Source organism: Pantherophis guttatus, chromosome 9, assembly GCF_059756535.1.
Source record: "Pantherophis guttatus breed Tessera chromosome 9, ASM5975653v1, whole genome shotgun sequence".
Lineage (NCBI taxonomy): Eukaryota > Metazoa > Chordata > Lepidosauria > Squamata > Colubridae > Pantherophis > Pantherophis guttatus.
This window is the reverse complement of record NC_142071.1, coordinates 8,346,632-8,368,624: the sequence shown is the minus strand read 5'-3', so window position 1 is coordinate 8,368,624 and position 21,993 is coordinate 8,346,632. Positions and strand designations below refer to the sequence as shown.

Here is a 21,993-nt window from a genome sequence, read left to right as displayed (position 1 = left end):
GGCCAAAACTATTTAATTTGATTTTAATTCTACTTTTAAATTTTGTATGTATGTGTTTTGTTGTTTGGCTGTGCACCGTCCTGAGTCCTTCGGGAGTAGGGCGGTATAGAAATCAAATCAAATAAATAAATAAATAAAATAAAACACTGTGGACCGAATCTCTGACCATCTACAGGCAAAGTGTGTTTTATCTCTGAAGGACAGCTGCTTTGTGAACAAGTCAAACAAGCTTCTTTCGAATGCTTTCTCCCCCCTCTGTATTGGCCAATTAAGCAGTTTGGATCCACACAATAATGTTAATCTTTTGGCAATCAGACTCAAACAAAGCAAACAAATTTCAACAGCTTTAATGCAATGACTTGGCCTTCCATGGGCTGCATTGTTGGGAGGAGGGAGACAGAGTCATCCCAGAACCTTGCTTATACTATAAATAGGGTTTGATTCTTACTCTTGACAGTTGCCCAAATAAGGGATTTCTTAGTTCTTGCAACAAACATCCTCACAAAGAACTGTATTCTTGAATCACTGCCTGTGAAGCTTCTAGTTGGAGCATTGGCTAAGAGAGGCTTGATAACTTTTGAGCGTTGCTAGTCATAAAAATGAGGAAATCTTTTAACTGCGTACACTAAGAGTCTTTGTCAACCTGGAATGCTAAGAAATAGTAGAAAATTATCCGAGAGCAATGATGGTCAAAAATAAAAGTAGAACTCATAAGATGAGGCAGAGGGTTTTTTAAAGAAGAAAAGAACTATGTACAACATTAAAATGTGAACCTCAGCTTTCTGGCTAGACATTTTGCCTAAGGCAAATGCACCTGAATTACTGAGATGCTGTTAAGATATATACAAAACGCTGGGTTCAGTAATCAAAGTTAGCTTTACCGCTGCGCGCATTAAATTTCTGCTGGTGCTTTCTTTGAACAGACAGTGCATAAGTTTGAGGAATGACAAACAGAGCCATGCATTCCTCTATAAATGCATCTTTTCTCTTGTGTATCAATTAAACAGTTTGGATCCACCCTATAATGTTAATCCACAGGCTAAACTCAACAGCTGTAATCTGCTAATTCAAAGACTGTGGATGCCTCTCAGGCTCTCCACCCCCCATCATAGATATTCTACATCCTTTAAAGAAAAACCACCCTATAAACTTTCTACTTTGAAGGCATGATGCAACCTTAAGGGTTAATGTCAATGAACATCTTCTGAAGCACTTGGATAGGTGGCCATTCATCAATGATCGATACAACCAAATCATAATCTTGTGGGCAAGGATGCCCAACTACCCATTAGAAAATGGTCTTGCGCAATGCATTTACTCTGTGAATAAATATCTACCTTGTGGCTTGGTTCATGCACCCCGCTAAGCCATAATACAGTGAGTTGGTATTTGGCTAAACCTCTTATGTGGTCAAACGTAGTGGTTTGGAAATAATTGTTAAAGCAAAGCATGGCATCGTGTGATATGTAAACCTAGCCCATAACTTCAGTCCATAACTGAAGATGGACAGAGATAGCATCATCCAATTATGGGAACTATCTCTGAGATAAATTTGAGTCCCATGGGGGCTGAGCCCTGAGTTTCTGTTATAAACAAGTAAACACAGAGGCAGCATTTAACAATAAGACATACAAAGGGAGATACAGTAAGAATCTAGAATTCAACGGGCAACTATACACCCACTTGCATTTTAGCAAAGAGTTCAATAAGACATTTAAGTTGCTGTCCAGTCTCGGTTTATCAGTTCTTGTTTGGAAGCACTTTCAATATGCAGTCCATTCTTCAAATTTCCAAGGATAATTACACCTTTATGTATTATCAACACATTATTGCATAAAGAAAAAAAAATACATCCAGAATTCAGTTAAAGGAGTCTCCAAAAGTACAGTAGTATAGGCCACTCCGTTTGTATTGAAAACTTTGGAACAGTGGCAACAACAGAAGGAATTAGTGGTGTATTGGATAGTGTTTGCACACGCTTGAAAGAAGAGGAGACCCTAAGACTTTCAAGGACACAGTTGGTCAACTATGGGAATAGAGAGATGCCGGTTTTCTTTCTTTTTTAATTCACCTTCATATAGCTGGAAAAGCAAAGTACATAGAACCTCTGGTCACGAATGCTTCCGACCACGACTAAATCGGGTTCCGACCAAAGAAATTCTCATTTTTTCCCCCCACGGCCGATTTCCCCTTCTGTGCCATTTTTTGTTGTAAGCGCCAAATTTCCAAAATTAGGTTCGGGTCACGACCAAATCGGTTTGCGACCAAAGTTATGGAACGAATGATGGTGGTGACCAGAAGTTCTACTGTATGTAGATATAAAGTAATACTTCAGCATTATGGAGTCTACAGGTCTGTCCAAGGCTTTGGGCTGTCATATACAAATCCATATATTAGATTAACTTAGCTTTATTGATTAGCCTATCGGCCCTATCAAAAAATCCATATATTCCAACATAGGCCCTGGGAATTAGGTTTTTGTTCCAAGTTTGGAATAAATAGGCAAAGAGTGCCTATGCTAAGCAGGCCAAAGAATCCTTCCTCTTATACCAGGCTTATCCCATTCCAAGGTCTCTACTGCTGGCCAGTGAGACTGATGGAAACCATATCCTCAATTGTCCAAGTGCAACAAAGTGGGTTTGAATTGGTCATAAATATCCACTGTAGCGGCAAGTGTGTATTTTCACAGTGTGGCGCTTAGCTGTTTCAAGACCAAGGAAGATCTTAGTTGTTTGGAGATCTATTCCCCTGAGAGAATTTCCGCAGTGCTGGTGTTTTATCAGTGGTGGAACAAGGACTGATGGATGACAGAATTTGGTTTCTTTAGCCTTGCAGAAGCCCTGATATGCCATAGATGATCAGAAGATACCTCTTGGGACGTCAATAGAGGACTCAAGCCAGGAAAGCCAAAGTAGCAGCTTTGCCGAAAATTTCTAGCAGCTGGTTTTTTGTTCACATCCCCAAACTTTGTGCAGGAATGGAAGGTGAAGCTGTCCAGCAAGAAGAAGCCAATCCTGAGACGCTCTGAAGAACTAGATACGTCCACAAAGCACCAGATGGTCAGTTCCAAATGCAAGGAGACAACATGATGTAGAGTCCTCATTGTAGTTCTGGTTCTAAAGAAAGGACACCGGATTTCCTAGTTTTAGGAGGAGGAGGCGGCGGCCTGGTTTCTCGCCTGGTGGGTAGAGGTGGAGCTACCTACAATAATGCATAGAAAGAGACAGTTGGACTCATATGTAAAATGCAATTCCAGTGATACAGAGAATGGGAAGTGCGGGAGCTACAATAATCTCTTTTAGAGCAGGATCAGTGATATCATCTGATAGCCTGCCAAGGCAACTGGCGGGTTCCAGGGATGTCACAAAGAGGCTTTTGTGTTGTTAACATCTGTGACGGACTTTGCATTGAGGAAGACCCCTGGGCAAAAAGCTCCAGATTTAAAGACACAAGACACAAAGCTAGATAAAATTCTTCTCTTTAATTAAAACACTCAGTCTGGCCTTTTTTTTTTTTTTTTTTTTTGCTCCAAACTGGGTGGGATGAAACTTTGCTTTTAGGTTTTGATGATTGGAATAGTTTTGTGATTATACAGATGGCTTGAAAGGTTGTGAAATGTAAAGCAAAAAGTTGAGGCTGCATTATATACAGTATTTGTATATTACTGCACTGAAAAATTCCAGAAGACACCATTCCCCACTACCCGTCTGCTCTTTTCTCTCTCTTTTTTTTTTTTAGTTTTCTAACTTTTATTTTTTATGCATTTTTACCTTATAATTTCGAGACTGCCTTCTACCGCATAGCTCCCAGCGACCGGTAAGATCCCACAGAGTTGGTCTCCTCCGGGTCCCGTCAGCTAAACAATGCCAGCTGGCAGGCCCACGGGGGAGGGCCTTCTCTGTGGCTGCCCCAGCTCTCTGGAACCAGTTACCTCCGGACCATCCCCACCCTATTGGCCTTCCGAAAAGCGGTGAAGACCTGGCTTTTCCGGCAGGCCTGGGGCCGTTGATCTCACTCTTGTGATCCGGTGAGATCCGGCCATGAATGGTATGAATGAGTTTTAATGTTTTTAATTTTTAAATGTTTTTTATTAGGGTTTTAAATGTATTGTGAGCCGCCCTGAGTCTTCGGAGAGGGGCGGCATATAAATTGAATTAAATTGAAATAATAAAATGCAATAAAGTTTATAAACAAACAAACAAAAGATTTATAAAAAAACAAAAAGGAGCCAGAGCCAGGAAGTCGGCCCCAACAGCCGCATATTTCATGAGAAGAAGAAGGAGAATTTTACATTATCTCTGCATTGTATCCCCCTCCCTCCCCGCTTTCATTTAGGGAGGGAGGGAGGGAGGGGAGAAAATGGTTTCAGGGAGAAAGCCATTAAACTAACCAAATACTTTAAAAAAACCCCAACAACAACAACCAGATACAACCCTGAAAAGCCCCTGAGAATCTTTGCAATGGTGCTCCTGTCTCGGGTAATAGGATCCAAATGTCACCTCTGTACCTCTGTGGAGTTTCTGGAGCTGTTATTCTCATAGGGCTTGCATTTGGGCGGTGGTGCGGGAGGAGAATTCTGCAGGTTAACGGTTGTTAATCCATCTGCTTGCAAGGAAGGGAAACCTGGTGTGGTAGAGACAAGAAGAAAGACAGATGGTGGCCATGGTTAGGGAGGGGAAAGCAGTTTCTAACAGAAGCATACTTGCATCATCACTACTTTGGGGCATGCCTGTTTCTTTTAGCGGTTGATTGTGAACAGATGTGTCAAACTGGAATCCCACTTGCCGTTCCCCAGGCCCTGTTATCGCAGAAGCTTCGTCCACGCACAGCAAATGAACCTAAGCACATGTGAAAAATGCACGCTTGGGGGACCAGGAAAAACAAAATCCAGAATGACACCAGACAGGCTCAGTGGGCTTTGCTTTCACGTTGGACTTTTATCCGTTGCAATCTCCAGAACTCTCTTATGATAGGAGGAGGAAAGCCACCCAAACTTGTCATGAACTTGGAGGTGAACTGCCTTAGCATTAACAGAGAAATATAAACCAGCCCTGTTTCAATTTCCTTTCAGTATGGATGTTTCTTTTAAAATTACATTTGGAATATATCCGTCACTCAGTCTTCGTGAAGGATCTGGCCAGATGCAGTGTTGGAGAATCCATGATCAACTTTCCTAATTCCCTGTTGTTGTTGAAAAGTGTAAAATTTGTTCCAAGGTCAATTTCCATTTGAAAATGTGTGCGTATACATGGGTATCTGTTTCTCTCTATATGGGTGCACGCACACATATACTGTATGTCTAAACTCCTAGATAACTGAAAGAAACAATATTCATACTTTAAATTTCAGCCAGAAATAAGCAAAGCCATCTTTTATAAACTCTCAATTAAAATGAAACATTCAGCTTTATTTATAACATATTCGGGAAAGTAGGCTTGAACTGGATCCAGATAAATCCCGATAGATTCTAAGAAACACTGAGATACATACAAGACTTACTACTTTGGATCAATTAAAATGTCCAATATTAATATAATCTACTCACACAGGAGAGATATTTATCTTCTCCTACTTGACTAAAGCTGTTTTTATCAAACCCTCCAGAACTGCCATTTTATGGACTATCACTAAGTTTGGTCAAATTATGTTGAATTTGGAGAATGGTGGGATTTCAAAGAAAAAGGTATTATGAAATTCCAAGATGGCAGGTATCTGGCAGGTATCTCCATCCATCTTGAGGATGGCAATTTGGTGAAGGCTGGACTAACTTTTTCTGTCAATACTTTAAAACAGATCTGGGCATTTATGCCCCCTGGGCCATATCCAGCCCAGTGGTGAAATCTGAACCGGTTTACTAGCCGCACATGCGCAAATGCAGTGCGCACCAAATGCGAGCACCAAAAGGAGGCTTGAGAAGGTGAGTAGAACAGCGTGCCGGGGGTGGATGATCAGCTGTGGTGCGCATAGGAACCTTTAAAAAAAAATTTTAAAAGCATTTTTTACTACCAGCTCAGGCGAATAGGTAGTAAAAAATGCTTTAAAAAAGTTTTAAAAAAGGTTCTGATGATTGCACAGCAGAGCTGTGATCGTCGGAATCTCTTTTTTTAAAAAGTTTTTTAGCATTTTTTTACTACCGGTTCGGCAAGCCAGTAGCATTTTTTACTACCGGTTCAGGTGAACCGGCCTGAACCGGTAGCATATCACCCCTGATCCAGCCTTTTGGCTGTCCCTGTCTGGCCCATGTGAGGTCAATCAGAAATTAGAAATTAAATGTAAATAAGTGTGCGACATGGAATAGAAGAAGAAGCTGAGTTGTCTATGGAGATTCTAGGTCAGTGTTTCTCAACCTTGGAAGCTTGAAGATGGGTGGACTTCAACTCCCAGAATCCCCCAGCCAGCGCTGCTGGCTGGGGGATTCTGGGAGTTGAAGTCCACCCATCTTCAAGCTTCCAAGGTTGAGAAACACTGTTTTAGGTCACCAAGGTCATCATTGTCCCAAAGTTGCTTTTTCAAGAGGCAAATAAACTCTCTTGTTTTTCTCGGAAGACGTTTCACTTCTCATCCAAGAGGCTCCACACCTATTTGTACTACTCAGGCAACCCTGAGGATACAGATAAACTTCCAAGTGGCCTCAACAACTCTCTAAAAAGGATGCAAAGGACCAGCTGTCTGCAAGCAATATAAATCCTTCCATATCCCATCATCCCAGTGACAGCTGAAGAAGCTTCTTGGATGAGAAGCAAAAGGTCTTCAAAGAAAAACAAGAAAGTCCAGTAGCCTCTTGGAAAAAGCACCTTTGGAACAAGAAGCTGAGTTGGGTCTGGCTCTGTGTGATTGTTGTGTGCTCCTTCAATTGGCTGGCGGCTGCTGGGGGTTCGCAGGAGTTCAGGAGAACCTCTAGCTAAGATTCTGTGTAGTTCGGAGAACCCCAAATCCCACTCCTGGCTGGCCCCACCCATTCAGCCCCACCCCTCCCAGGAGTCCCCATGCCACCTGTTTTGGATGCAGGTAAATGCAGGGTGCGCGCAGAAGTTTGGTGAAAAATGGGCCTATCGGAAATTCGGGAAGGCCGGAAATGGGCCAGTTTTTGGCCTCCAGAGGGCCTCTGGAGCCTGGGGAGGCTATTTTCGCCTTCCCGGAGGCTCGAGTAAAGCCTCCGGAGCCCGGGGAGGACAAAAACGCCCCCCCCGTGGTAGTGGAGGCTGACTAGGCAACGCCCACCATGGCCACGCCCACCCAGCAATGGGGCAGCGAACCTGTGGCTAAAGGATCTGAAGCCCATTCCTGCTTACGACCATTGCAGCATCTCTATCGTCATGTGATCAAAATCAGGATGCTTGGCAATTGGTTAATATTTATGATGGTTGCAGGGTCCCAGGGTCATGTGATCCCCTTTTGTGACCTTCTAACAAGCAAAGCCAAGGGGGACACCAGATCCACTGAACAACTGGATCTAATTTAACGAGTGCAGTGATTCACTGAACAACTGTGGCAAGATGGGGCATAAAATGGGGCAAAACTCACTTAACAACAGAAATTGTGGCCTCAATTATAGTCATAGGTTGAGGACTACCTGTATTAGCCACTCAACAGTGACGGTGGTATAAAAAAACCTAGAAAAACCCCTTGCTAAAATTTTTGAAGCCCACCCCTGGGTTACGTTGGCTTGGTCCTCCACCACAACTCAATAAATACTCAATAAATGGAATACTTCAGCAAAGATTAATTGTTTGGGAGTGCAAGTTATTTGAGATGACATCGAAACCTGACAGGCAGTTTCTCTTGGGAAAATTAACTGCCCCACCCTTGCTTTAAAAAGAATAGGAAGAAGCAGAAGTTGCTCAACATACTTTGTGTTCTCGGTGTTTTGGGAGTGATTGGTGGTGGGTTGAGCGCTCCGGCTTGGTGAAGTGATGAGTTCTGAAGCAGAGTTAGTTTGCTTTCTCCCAGTTGAAGGCTCTTCGGCCTCGGTGCTTTTCCTGTTGCGTTCTGTACAGCAGAAAAGGAACAAACCCTGACTGAAGTGATTCGTGATGCCACCCTGGACATTACCTTCTCTGCCTTCTCTGTGGGGGCACCTACTATCTGGAACGAGCTCCCCCCGGAGATACGGAGGATCCCGGATCTGCGCACCTTCCGCCGCACTCTAAAGACCTTATTATTTCACCAGGCGGGCCTGGCCTAATTTTCTCCCTCTTTTATAAAAGATTTTTAATTTTTTAATATCTTTTAGTATTTTATATATTCAAATTTTAAAATTGGTTTTAAATAGTTTGGGGTTTTAATTTGTCTGGGCCAAAACTATTTAATTTGATTTTAATTCTACTTTTAAATTTTGTATATATGTATCTTATTGTTTGGCTGTGCACCGCCCTGAGTCCTTCGGGAGTAGGGCGGTATAGAAATCAAATAAAATAAATGAATAAATAAATAAATAAATTACGCTGTAAATCAGCTACTGTACTTTTCTGAAAATTTAACTAAAGCACTTTGAGAAGCGTTTTGTGTAGGAAAAATACCCTCAAACAATGAAACAAAACAGGCCTTCAATGAAAGACGTGGATATAAAGCCCATCATCTTTTAGGGAAGCCCTCGCCAATCTGATAGTCCAGGGAGGGCTAAAATTTTTGTAGCCGGGTGCCCAAAGTGTGTGCGTGCAAATGTGTGTGCATGTGAACCAGAGGTGGGTTCTAATTTTTTTTACTACTGGTTCTGTGGGCGTGGCTTATTTTGTGAGCGTGGCTCGATGGTCAAGTGACAATTCTTAAGGATTTAGCAGAGGTACTGGTCTACCAGGCTTTTAACTGCTTGCAGAGCTGTACCGGTCTACTCATTTGTTTTTGGAGGCACCGGTCTACTCATTCGTTTTTGGAGGCACTGGTCTACCACCACACTGCCTTTTAACACTGATCAGCTGTAGGGCGGCCCTTTGAAGCCCCGCGGCAAGCGTTTAAACAGTTTTTTTCCTTCTAGCCGATCAGCTGGGACTCGGGAGGCAGCAATAAATTGGGGTGGGGCCAAATAAAAGGTAAGAATAACGCGGGGCGGGGGCGGGGTGCGGGGCTGGAGGGCCCAGCTCCCTAACAAAGAGAACCGGTTTGGTGACATCATATCATCACTGTTACCGGCTTGGCCGAACCGGGCCGAACCGGGAAGAACCCACCACTGATGTGAACCTCCAAAATGCAATGCGAGCGACCCCTACGCATGCGCCCCCATGCCCCATTTTAGATTCTAGGTTGGTGCAGGAGGCCCTCCAGGCCCAAAAGGGGTGCAGGGGGGGTGTGTGCACACGAACCCCCAAAATACAATGCGAGTGCCCCTGCACATGCACCCTGGCCACCCATGCATACGTGCCCACATCCCTGCATGCACCTCACCCCTGCGCATGCGTGGCAGAGACCCGAAGAGCAGATGGTGTGGGAGGTGCGCACGCATGTGAGGTGGAGCTGGGTTGGGATGACAGCTGGCGTGCCCCTAGAAAAGACTCTGCATGCCACCTGTAGCACACATGCCATAGGTTCACTATTACGGTAATAGCCTCTAGTTGATTATACTGTAATTCTCTCCTATGCTACTGGGATTGATGACAGATGCAGTCCAACCCAAAGGGAGGCCCAATTCAAACTCTAAAACGTAAATGGGTTTAACAATAGGATGATTAGTAGAAGAGATTTAGAGAGACTCGGAGCGTGGATGATGATTATAGTTGCAACTGAGAGCTCGGAGGAATTAACAAGAGGTCAACTTAGATCGACACAGATACCCCTTGAGGTGATGATCAAATGTTCTGCTAGTTGAATCCCTCCCAACGTCTCTTTTAACAAGGATGTGAACAAGCTTGCACAGCTAGGAGAAAAATGACATAAGTTCCCAGGGGAAATTCATCACTCTGATGCATTTATTACCGTTTTGGAAGCCTCTGGCTCCTTCTCTACAATAACCTGAGATTTACTGAGGCTCCAGTCTTTCCGACGGAATTTATTAGCTCGGTTGTCTGCATCATCTTTGGTAGGCTGCTCTTCCATCCTAAGGGCTGCCGAACTTCTCCTCTCCATCAACGGCTCAAGAATAGATCTGTAGCCCACACAGAAATACCGTCATAAAGAATTATACCCTGCCTCTTCTGGTCAGCCTGAAAAAAATAATATTTCTTGTTTTCTGGAGACGTGAAGGAATCTGACAAGAGATCATTTTCTCCGTGATTGCCTCCTATTATTTATTTGTTTCGTTGACTTTGCAGGCAGTCCTCGACTCACAACCATTCGTTTTAGTGACCGTTCAAAGTTACAACACAGGCACTGAAAAAAGTGACTTATGACAGCTTTTCGTACTTACGACCAGAGATGAGTTCCTGGGGGTTCGGCAGAGTTTGGGCGATCCTCTAGTTTAGGATTGCCGGGGTTCAGCGAACCCCCAAATGCCACCCTGGCTGGCCACACCCACCCCACTCCTCCCAGAAGTCTCCACGTGGCCCGTTCATCATTCCAGGTAACTGCAGGGTCCAGGCGGAGGGTCTGGGAGGGCAAAAAACGGGCCTACTGGAGGTTCTGGAAGTCCGGAAACGAGCCTGTTTCCAGCCTCCGGAGGGCCTCCGGAGTCCAGGGGAAGCTGTTTTCATCCTCCCGGAGGCTCGAGAAAAGCCTCCAGAGCCTGGGGAGGGTGAAAAATGCCTCCCCCACTGTGGTGCAGGCAGCTGACTAGGCCATGCCCACCATGGCCATGCCCACCCAGCAATGGGGCAGCGAACCTGTGGCTAAAGGATCTGAAGCCCATTCCTGCTTACGACCATTGCAGCATCTCTATCATCATGTGATCAAAATTGGAATGCTTGGCAATTGGTTCATATTTATGACATTCGCAGGATCCCGGGATCATGTGATTCCCCTTTTGTGACCTTCTAACAAGCAAAGACACCAGATCCACTGAACAACTGGATCTAATTTAACGAGTGCAGTGATCCACTGAACAACTGTGGCAAGAGAGGGGGTAAAAGGGAGCAAAACTCACTTAACAACAGAAATTGTGGGCTCAATTATAGTCATAGGTTGAGGACTACCTGTATTAGCCACTCAACAGTAACGGTGGTATAAAAAAACCTATAAAAATATCAGATAGTTCAAAGGGAATAGAAATTCTCCTCTCTGCATTTCCCTCACTGACTCCTTTCTATCAAAAATCCCTTTCCATCCCTTCCCATCAACTTACCCATCAGATCCTGGTCTGGAGGAAACACTGTCAGATGATGTAGACGAAGTTGATCCAACTGAAGAAGTGACAGAAGTAACTGACAGCCTTCTCAACGTGGAGGACATAATGTATGGCAAAACCACTGAACCAGATCTGCTCTGCTTTCTCTCCGTCAGCGAGGAAGGCTATTGTTAGAATACAAAGAAGGTTGTGAAAGAAATGCAAGGTAATTGTTCATCCGGAGAAGAACATCTACATCTTCTGAAACTTTAGTGGTTCTCCTCCCAAACCATTTTTGAAGACAGGCAAGTTCTGAAATTTCTTTTTAAGTCCCCACCCTCTGTAGCTCTGGAATAAGGTCATGTAGCTCTGGAATAAGGAGCCTGATTGAGCAATAGGGTCTGATCTGGTGACCTCCATAGTTTCAGGAGGACCTTTGCTCGTTTTCAGTCATCCGTCTGGCTGAAGGTCTTTTGACTACATTAAAGGTGACCATTAGCTCCAAGCCAGGTTCCGTATAAACCCTAGAAACAAATTATTCGGCAAATTGCTTTTTCCAGTATAGGCTCATGCGATAGCTAAAAGTGGGAGAATGTGAGTTATCTCATCATTAGTATATTGTTATCTGGGATTCACTTGGAAAAAACGGGTGAGGACACCCTTTAAAATTTTAGTGAGTGGACTAAATATGGGTGCCACTGGTTGGGTTTTTATTCCTTCCTTCCTTCCTTCCTTCCTTCCTTCCTTCCTTCCTTCCTTCCTTCCTTCCTTCCTTCCTTCCTTCCTTCCTTCCTTCCTTCCCTTCCCTTCCCTTCCCTTCCCTTCCCTTCCCTTCCCTTCCCTTCCTTCCGCAACAATACAAAAGTTAAAATACATAGCAGCTGAGAAAATATCATATCCCATAATCACTAATAAAAACCAAAAAAAGGGTCCCCCCACCCCCCACATGTGGGGCTTTAGGTCTGGGCACAAAGCCAGATAGGTATGAACTTTCACTTTCCAATTTCTTCCTTGTCTGGTGTTTTCATTTGTGGTTGTATATGCCTTCAAGATATTCTAGGATCAAGAAAATGCCAGTTTTTCATTAAACAAGAACAATTGTTTCCCACCATAGCTGATCACATCACCACAGGAGAAAAATTGGCTGAATTTCTTCACCTAACTTAAAACAACCAATTATGTAGTTGGTTTGTCTTTGCCAACTCCCAATATTTAAAACAAAACATAATTCTCCTTTGAAATTCCCAGTTCCTCAAAGTTTGCAATGCAGTTTGACAAAAAGAAATGTTTATATACACACACACACACACACACATACATACATACACACATACATGGAAAAGTCTCTAGTGTATTAGTGAATACACTCATGAAAATCATAAAAATGTGCCTTGCATTTGGAACACGGTTTTGCAAAAAGTGCATGCATTAATTAGACGTACATAGAGAAATGCTTACCTTTGGAGGAATATGCATTTAATTTCATTAAATGCTTTAATTTATTTTTTTTTTAATCAATTTGGATAACTAGAACTTTGGCATATTCACCCAAATGAGAAACTGGAAGAAATGAAAATTCACAGATTTGCTTCTCCCCTTGCCCTTGCTATAATGATCTAATTCCTAGTGCCTTTTCTTTCTTTCTTTTTTTAATTTTTATTTTTTAAGACAAACAAACATTTAGTACATCATTCATTTCTTCCATGTGACATTTCGGTGTTATCTTCAAAAGTTTCTTCTCTTCTCTACCTCTTCTGTCTTCAATCTCACCAAATCCATTACAAAGATTTTCCACTAATATATTATTCTAATTACAACCAATTTTTTTCCAATCACTTTTAAAAACTTATTTGTATCTCTTTTCTAACCAATAGTAAAATTTATTCCATATCTTAAAATATTCTGTATCTTCTCTTTCCTTTATCATCATAGTTAATCTATTCATTTCTGCACAACCTAAGATTTTTTTAATTACTTCTCCCTCCGAAGGTATATTCTCTGCTTTCCACTTTTGTGGATAAACAATCCTTGCTGCTGTTATTACATGTATAATCAAATATATATTATCTTTACTAGTTTTCTCTGGTAAGATGCCCAATAGGAATAGCTCTGGTTTTAAATCTATACGTTGTTGTATCATTACAATGTCGACTGGCGGCCCCTAGGGGGAGAGCCTTCTCTGTGGGGGCACCTACGATCTGGAACGAGCTCCCCCCGGAGATACGGAGGATCCCGGATCTGCGCACCTTCTGTCGCGCGCTTAAAACGTTTTTATTTCATCAAGCTGACCTGGCCTAAATCTTCTCCCCTTTTAAATATAAATTTTAAATACAAATTTTAATCTGTTTAAATTATGGGGTATTTTAAATTCAGCCAAATTATTTAATTCGTTTTTAATCTATTTTAAATTTTTGTATCTCTGTGTTTTATCTTCTGGCTGTTCACCGCCCTGAGTCCTTCGGGAGAAGGGCGGTATAGAAATTTAATAAAATAAATAAATAAAATAAAATTACCTCCATCCATAACTTAATTTTATTCCAATAGTTTTTCGCTTCAGGACATGTCCACCACATAATGGTAATATGAACCTGGTAACTGGTGACATTTCCAACATTTAGCTGATTTATCTTTAAACATTTTTGCCAGTTTCTCAGGGGGTATATGCCATCTATAAAACATTTTATATAGATTTTCCTTATATGCAGTGGATATTGTTAATTCATAATTTCTTTCCCATAATTGTTGCCATTTATCCAATTCAATTGAATATCCAAAGTTTTTTGCTCAGGCTATCATTTTTTTCTTTTACTTGTTCTAATTCCTAGTGACTTTTCATAAGTGAGATTCAGTGTATATATTTTATTTATTTATTTATTTTATTAGATTTCTATACCGCCCTACTCCCGAAGGACTCAGGGCGGTGCACAGCCAAACAATAAAAACACATACAATACAAAATTTAAAAATAGAATAAAATCAAATTAAATAATTTTGGCCCCGACAAATTTAAAGCAATATATATATTGCTCCTAGAAGCACGAAGCCGAGAACACCAGCCTGAAGATGACGAATGAGACTTCGTCGAAATGTTGCCAAGAAACCTCCAATTTTACGCGAGGGAGAAAACCCGAATAACCAAAAAACATTGCTCCTAGAAGCACGAAGCCGAGAACACCAGCCTGAAGATGACGAATGGGACTTCGTCGAAACGTTGCCAAGAAACCTCCAATTTTACGCGGGAGAAAACCCGAATAACCAAAGACCTACATACAAACACCCGCGAAAACCTCAGAAAACAAATATATATATATATATATATATATATATATATATATATATATATATATATATATATATATATATATATACACACACACACACACACACACACACACACACACACACACACACACATACCAGGGTGATCACGCCGTAGAGCTTCTCCACTTTCTCTCTCAGCTCCTTGAAGCAAGAGGTTAGCCTGTCATGAAGAGGCTTCAATTGCTCAGTCAGTTTCTTCCCATGGATTCTAATCCCTTCAGCCAGCAAAGGCATCTGCAAGAGGCAAGCCAGATCAGAAGGTTAAGGAAGCACAGAGATAGACAGTTGATACCTTGGCACTGGACTGCTTCAAAACTCATTGAATTCATCATTCAACTCATTTTGAAGCAGAAATCTTGTCTTAGCACTCATCTTTCTCCCGGTAATCAACACACAAGGAAGAACTTGCTGATGTCGATTGCCTCGTGACTCGTTATTTCTTTTGGCCAAAATGGCAGGTCATGTGGTAAATCATGGGGGGTTTCTCGCTACTCGTTGGTTTAGTATTAGGCAAGTCTTCTGGAATAAATTCTAAAGACCTTTTTATTTCACCAGGCGGGCCTGGCCTAACTTTCTCCCTCTTTTTGAACATTTTTAATTTTTTAATATTTTTTAGTATTTTTAATATTCAAAGTTTAAATTTGTTTTAAATTGATTGGGGTTTTAAATTTGTCTGGGTCAAACTATTTAATTCGGTTTTATCTCTGCTTTTTAAATTTTGTATATATGTATTTTATTGTTGGCTGTTCACCGCCCTGAGTCCTTCGGGAGTAGGGCGGTATATAAATCAAATAAAAGAAAAGAAAGAAAGAAATTGCCGATGGGTACTGAGGTACCATCGTTTCAATGGTAGTTTCAAATGTAATTTGGAAAACAAGAAGGCTCACCTTGGGCATTTCTTGGCTTAGCTTACTAACAAGGCCAAGCCAGGTTTAGACATATCTAGATTATACATCATGCTTATTTGGGTAAACTTAAATCAACTGGAGTCCTTGATGCTCTCTGAGCTTGGTTGTTTTATTGCAGACATTTTATTACCCACCTAGGTAATCTCATCAGTGCTGGGAGTGGGGTTTGCTCTCTGTTTACATACAAGTGGCTTGTCTTGTTAATGTTGATGGGATTGTTCTTATATCTCACCTTACTTCCAGCTCAAGTGAATTTATCTAGCAGTCTTCTTCCATGTTTTCTCTCATATTTCCATGGTTGAAGATGGGCTTGAATTCCAATGCCATTTCAACTCTTTTTTTTTTTTTTTTTTGGTCACAATCCTGATCTATGGTTTCATGTTTTGTTTGTTGATTTGCATCCTGGTTGGGAGTTATGTTTAACCGAGGGGTTATTTTTTTTTTATTCATTTTTATATGCCACCCTTCTCCGGAGACTCAGGGCGGCTTACAATGCGTTAAGCAATAGCCTTCATACTTTTGTATATGTTATGTTTAACCATGAGCAAGATAAAAAGAGCCTTGGTAGTACAGTGGTCTAAAGCACCCTGTTATTAAAACCAGCTGCCTGCAATTACTGCTGGTTCGAATCTCTCCAAGGCTCAAGGTTGACTCAGCCTTCCATCCTTTCTAAGGTAGGTGAAATGAGGACCCAGTTTGTGGGGGCAATAAGCTGACTTTGTATAAATATACAAAAGGATGAAGGCTATTGCTTAACGCATTGTAAGCCGCCCTGAGTCTCCGGAGAAGGGCGGCATATAAATCAAATTAAAAAAACAAGTGATCTAAATAAACATCAATGAAGCATAATTGTCTGAATTTACACAACATGAGGAGCTCTAGTCTAGACCACAGCTTATGGCTGGTTTGCAATTTATAAGTCAAACCCAAACAAACTTCATTGGGGCTTAATGTGATATGAATCAAATGTCTGATTTAGTCTGTTGGTCAGCAGACTGTAGATGTCTTCATGTTTTTTTTTTTTCCCCTAAGTGAAAAGGTTAGGCATTGTTGGACATAACTAGCACTTTAACCACAAATCACCAAGATATATTAGACTGGGAATAAAGAAGAATCTTAGAGAAAGCCAATGTTGAACCACTTTGTATCACTGTTAACATAGACATGCTTATATAGTCCCTATCAAGAATCAAACATCTTAAATGTTTACTTTTACCTTGCTGCCTAGGTTTCTAAGTTAGTGCTGCTGGTTATTAGTAGCATTAATAACCAGCAGCACTAACTTCAGCACTGCTTCAAGGCAGCGGTGAAATCCCAATTTTTTTACTACTGGTTCTGTGGACGTGGCTTGGTGGGCGTGGCAGGGGAAGGATACTGCAAAATCCCCATTTCCACCCCGCTCCTGGGGGAAGGATATTGCAAAATCCCCATTCCCACCCCACTCTGGGGCCAGCCAGAGGTGGTATTTGCTGGTTCTCCAAACTGCTCAAAATTTCCGCTACCGGTTCTCCAGAACCTGTCAGAACCTGCTGGATTTCACCCCTGCTTCAAGGATCTGTGAGGGTGTGAATACAGCAGGTGTCTGCAACTCCTTAAACTTAGCTGGATTGCATAATTCTGAAAAAAAACAACCAATTGGTTTAAGAAGCTGCACACAAGAGATATGTGCATGCCCCCATTTATTTCAAAGCACCTTTGGTCTATGAATTTGAAGCACTGTGTCATTCTATTAGTCAGAACTTAAAATATTGTGTGTGCAGAGCTCATGCTTTTTCACCGACCATTATTTTTGCCTCTTAATAAGATTGCCTTCAATGATTTCCTTAGCACTTTTATGATTACTTCTAGCTTAACCAATAAACCATGTCAAATATGCCAAGAAATGATGCCTTTCTATATCTTAAATTGCATTGCTATGCTTAGTTGTTATGTTGTTATGGGAAGCATTTTAGTGTTGTATGCGTGTGTGCCTCCAAATTGTTATTGGCTCTGTAACTGCCTGGATTAGTCCCTATTTTGATATAAGATTTTGGAAGTGGCTTGTCATTGCTTCTTTCCTAGGGCTAAGAAAGATTGACTGGCCCAAGGTAATCCATCTGATTTCGTATCTACAATGGGACCAGAACTCATAATCTCCTGGTTTCTACCCTGATGCCTTAACTATTGCACCCAACTACTACTGCTTTTTTTATGGGCAACACAGGATGTCTGCCATCTTGCTACCATCCAACTGCAGCAACATCAGGTAGAATCCAGGCCAAGTGAAATCCCAACATCTGTAAGATGCTACTTCAGGAAAAGTTATACCGTTACGACAATATTACTTCTGCAAAACAGCCTACGGACATCTTTCTACATTATCTGCATTCCTGTAGGTACCTGTAAGGCAATTAGTTGCTTGAGTAATTCAATCTTTTCTTGATCTTCAGAGTGTTCCTGAACATATTTCTCAGTGAAAAAGGCCTGCAGGGATTAAAGGAAAAAAACAAGACAGTCTAAATGTTTGATCCTATAATGAAAAGAATCAAATTAAGCTATATGGACAGCATATATATATATATATATATACGATAACTTCGGCAAGATAAATCAATGCTCAAAAGTGAAAAAAGTTTAACATATCCTCAATAAGGAATGATGGGTGAAGATGATGGAACTTCAGAGATGGCTAAATTGACTTTCTTGATTAGGAAAACAATGATAAATTATGGCTGATTGGAAGACACACACACACCCTTTCTCCTTTTTCCATGAACTAGAACAAAATGTAGGTAACATCTGAGGTGAAAAATAGATAATTCAAAAAGTGAGAGATATTTTTTTTTTGTAACCAAAAATAAGAAATAACTTTGTAATACTAGTATTTGCTGCAAAGGAAATTGGAAGTTTCTTTCTATTTCTTTTTATCTTTTTTCTGGATTTTTTTTTCTTTCCTACTCTCTTTTTGTGTCTTTGTTTTCTTTATTCAGTATCAGTGTCTGCTAGTTTTTCTCTTTTAAAACTTTTAATTTTACAGAGAGAGAGAGAGAAAGGAGGAGAGAGAAAGAGGGAGACAGAGGGGGAGAGAGAGAAAGAGGGAGAGAGAAAGAGAAAGAGGGGGAGAGAGGGGGAGAGAGAAAGAGGGCGAGAGATGGGTGAGAGAGAGAGAGAAAGAGGGAGAGAGGGGAAGAGAGGGAAAGAGAGATAAAGAGGGAGAGAGGGGGAGAGAGGGAAGGAGGGAGAGAGAGAGAGAGAGAGAGAGAGAGAGAGAGAGAGAGAGAGAAGAGTCTTTGGTTTTCCAGCAGTAAATTGGATTAGATTATTCCTGTTGTCCTCTCCAACTTCATAATGATTCTACAAAAACTTCATACTATGAATAAACCAGTTTTTTTTTTTAAAATAAGAAAGCTAAGGGCACAGGCTAGAATATTATGTATTTTTATTTTAATGCTCTGCAGAATCTCACCATGTTCTTTCAACTCTGATTTCTGAAGAGAAGCAGGAAGGGATGGCTAGCTTCCTAATGGTTCTTAGGCCTTGAACAGTTTCAATCCTTTGTACTTAAACATCACAGTAACATTTGTTTTAATTGCCTTATGCTTGGTCCCCTAAATTCTTTCAGGAAATACGGGATAATCTGCTACTATTTGGAGGTTCTGACATTCCTCACCCATTCCAACAATACTCTGAACTCCACCGTTCTCTCCAGAAACAAGACATAAAGGAAGGACAAGGAGTACTAGTTGCAGCCTGCCTGACTTCCTTGCAGAAGGATGAGTTTTAGATGGAAACAAAGAGTCAGCCACAGCATAATATAGCTGGGAAAAAACCAAAGTAAATATTATGCACAAACATTTCACACTTTCCATGGAAACAACACATTTCTTATTTTTGTACTCAAGATGCTTACTCACTATTTTCCTTCAATGCATGAATGTCTGTTTCTGGTATCTTTGAACACCATCATAATAAATGTCATGTTATCTTTAAAACAACAACAACAACAACAACAACAACAACAACAACAACAACAATCTGCTCCTTGGAAATACTGTGGATCCAGGCTGGAATCATACAGCAACTATTCATAATCCTCCAGATTCATCTCTGATGAAAAGAAGCACGGTGGCTTGAAGGGTGGAATGCTGGGCAGGAAGTTAGAGAGCCCACGTTTGAGACCCGGGAGCTGTGTGGGGCAGGGTTGAGCTCTCATCCTTCACTCCAGCTCCTGATGGCGACATGAAAGGAGCCCCTAAAAGGAGCTCCCAACTGGGCCTCAGTGCTTCTGATATTGTTCTGCCCCAGCTACGGACCCCAAAGAACGCAGCACACACAAAGTCTGTACAAATCTCAGTTTACTAAAATAAAATCAGTTTTTCAAACAAAGGCTGTTAATTAACTTTCTTAACAGCCTGCAAGAATCCAAAGAATAAATAATCTAAATCTTACTATGGTTGGCAGAAAGCCCAGAAGCAATTTGCAGCAAACTAAGATCAAGGCACGAAGGAGGGTGAACGGTTGTTCCCTGCAAATTGCTTCAGTTGGCGTTCCTCCTTAAATAGGCTAAGGGAGTGGCCAATTAGCCCCAAGCCTTACTCTCAAGGAGACCTCCTGAGGAGCCAGTCCTGCCTTTTGGCAGCTCTGCGCACCCGTGCATCGAGAAGAGGCTCCTCCTCTTCGTCCTCTTCACTTAACGAAGTCTCTGGCACCACATCTTCTCCAGCCTCATTGTCTGACTCGAGTGCCAGCTGCACAGGCTGCTGGCGCAGCACCACATCAGCCTCCTCGCTGTCTGAATCAGCCACCAGCCGCACAGGCCGCGTACGGGCCACAACAGATACGAGTGTAGCATCTCAACTGAAATCTTATCCAGAATAGGGCATGATTGAACGGAAGAAAAAGAGCACAGAAAAGGCAGCACAGTATCCTTTGACTAAGACGAAACAGGTTTAGTCTCACAATTCAACTTGGAAGTTGCCTTCCTAATCTAATTTATGAACACAGAGAGGCTGAGAAAAGGGGCAGGATGAATGCATGTGAGAAAAGCACAAATTTGGCAAATAAATCACAAACTTAATGGTATCCTTGGTCAGATCTAACACGGCAGAAACACCCATTTATATCAACCGATGAGCAGCCAAAACAACTAGGCTCACCACCGCCAATTTCCATAACGTTATTAAAGAAACAAATAATACTTGGGCTAGAGTGGCAGAAATAGGCGCAGAATTGATTCTCAAAGGCAGATATGGGGAATGTGCAGCTTTACAAATGTTGCAGAATTATAATACTAGCTTTCCTAGAACCATATAATCGTAGGAGATGACCAGGCTTAGCCTGAGGGAGGGGTCAAACACGTCATAAGTCAAGAGTCCCTGAGTCCCCACAAGAGATTTAACTCCAGCCCACCTTGAATTCCTTTCTTAACTCTCGCTAATTTCCCTTGACCATTAGTAGTTCAGATTCTTATAGCGAGCTTAAGCTTGCAATAAATCTTTACACTCATTTGAACTGCCTGAATCTCCCGATTTCCCCCATGCTTGACATTAATCCTAGAAATTCAAGCAGGGTTTCCTGCTTGAGCAGAGGGTTGGACTAGAAGACCTCCAAGGTCCCTTCCAACTCTGTTATTCTTTCCCCATCAATGGGCATACTGGGGATAATTTAAGAACATCTGCAAGATCACATCTTCTCCAGTCCTACTCAGAAGTATACAACAGTACAGGATAATATATAAGCAAGTTTTAACTCCTTTTGGAGCAGAAAACTAAGCCGTGAAGCCGTTTTCTTCTTTAAAAATAAATAAGTAAAACCCTGACTAGCAGGGGAGAAGGTATTGTGGCAACAGGATAAAACCCACAAAATTCCATCAGCTAGAATCCGAAGTGCTGAGCCTCGTCAGAAAACCACAATGCCAAACAAGGGAGGCCAAATGATTTGTGCAGGACATTGATTTCTGGTTTTTAATGTGAAAAGAAAGATTTAGATTATTATTATTAAGTGCCCACAAAAGCCCAGCTCCCTACCCCAGCTGAGTCAGGGAGAGGAAAAAGTGAGCAAAAATAAAAATAAAAAAGGCTGATAGCTTTCAGATGTGGCAACCCCATTTGGAAGCCGTGACAGCTTTTCCATTTTTGCAAATCTAACTTTAGCACCGAAAATAGAGAAGCGGGAGCTCAAAATATTTCCTTGGCTGAAAATGGATCCTTCCTCCACGCCACAATTGGTGCATTTGCTGGCTGCCTGTATCACAAAGCTTTCCACTCTAAAGGTACCCACTGTGCATCGAAGTGATAGTAATATGTTCTAGCTAGAAGTAAGCTCTGCTCGTGGGTGGTAGTAGGAAGACACAAGATGTTAAGATGTTCCACTCATCCTAATTTCCAGATGTGCACAGGGGTTTGCAATGATCTTTACACCTCTAACCAGGGGTGGGTTCTAAATTTTTTTACTACCGGTTCTGTGGGCGTGGCTTATTTTGTGGGTATGGTTTGATGGTCATGTGACAATTCTTTAGGATTTAGCAGAGGTAGTGGTCTACCAGGCTTTTAACTGATTGCAGAGCTGTACTGGTCTACCCATTTGTTCTTGGAG

The 21,993-nt window shown here is 41.7% G+C and overlaps 1 protein-coding gene across 2 annotated transcripts in view; it reads right to left on the bottom strand.

The window, feature by feature from the left end:
* Positions 1-331: 331 nt before the first annotated feature.
* Positions 332-21,993, bottom strand: part of DOCK5 (dedicator of cytokinesis 5) — a 162,688-nt gene continuing 141,026 nt past the window's right edge. The window contains exons 46-52 of one of the 2 annotated variants that reach the window (XM_060693500.2): positions 17,800-17,883; positions 14,609-14,746; positions 11,210-11,376; positions 9,910-10,078; positions 7,851-7,989; positions 4,508-4,623; positions 332-3,201 (exon numbers count right to left, since the gene is read on the bottom strand). In XM_060693500.2, coding sequence (XP_060549483.2) covers positions 3,100-3,201; positions 4,508-4,623; positions 7,851-7,989; positions 9,910-10,078; positions 11,210-11,376; positions 14,609-14,746; positions 17,800-17,883 — 915 coding nt within the window. In that variant the 3' untranslated portion in view covers positions 332-3,099. Of the gene's footprint in view, positions 3,202-4,507; positions 4,624-7,850; positions 7,990-9,909; positions 10,137-11,209; positions 11,377-14,608; positions 14,747-17,799; positions 17,884-21,993 lie in introns of both variants that reach the window. The other variant, XR_015729391.1, reaches the window with a different exon arrangement.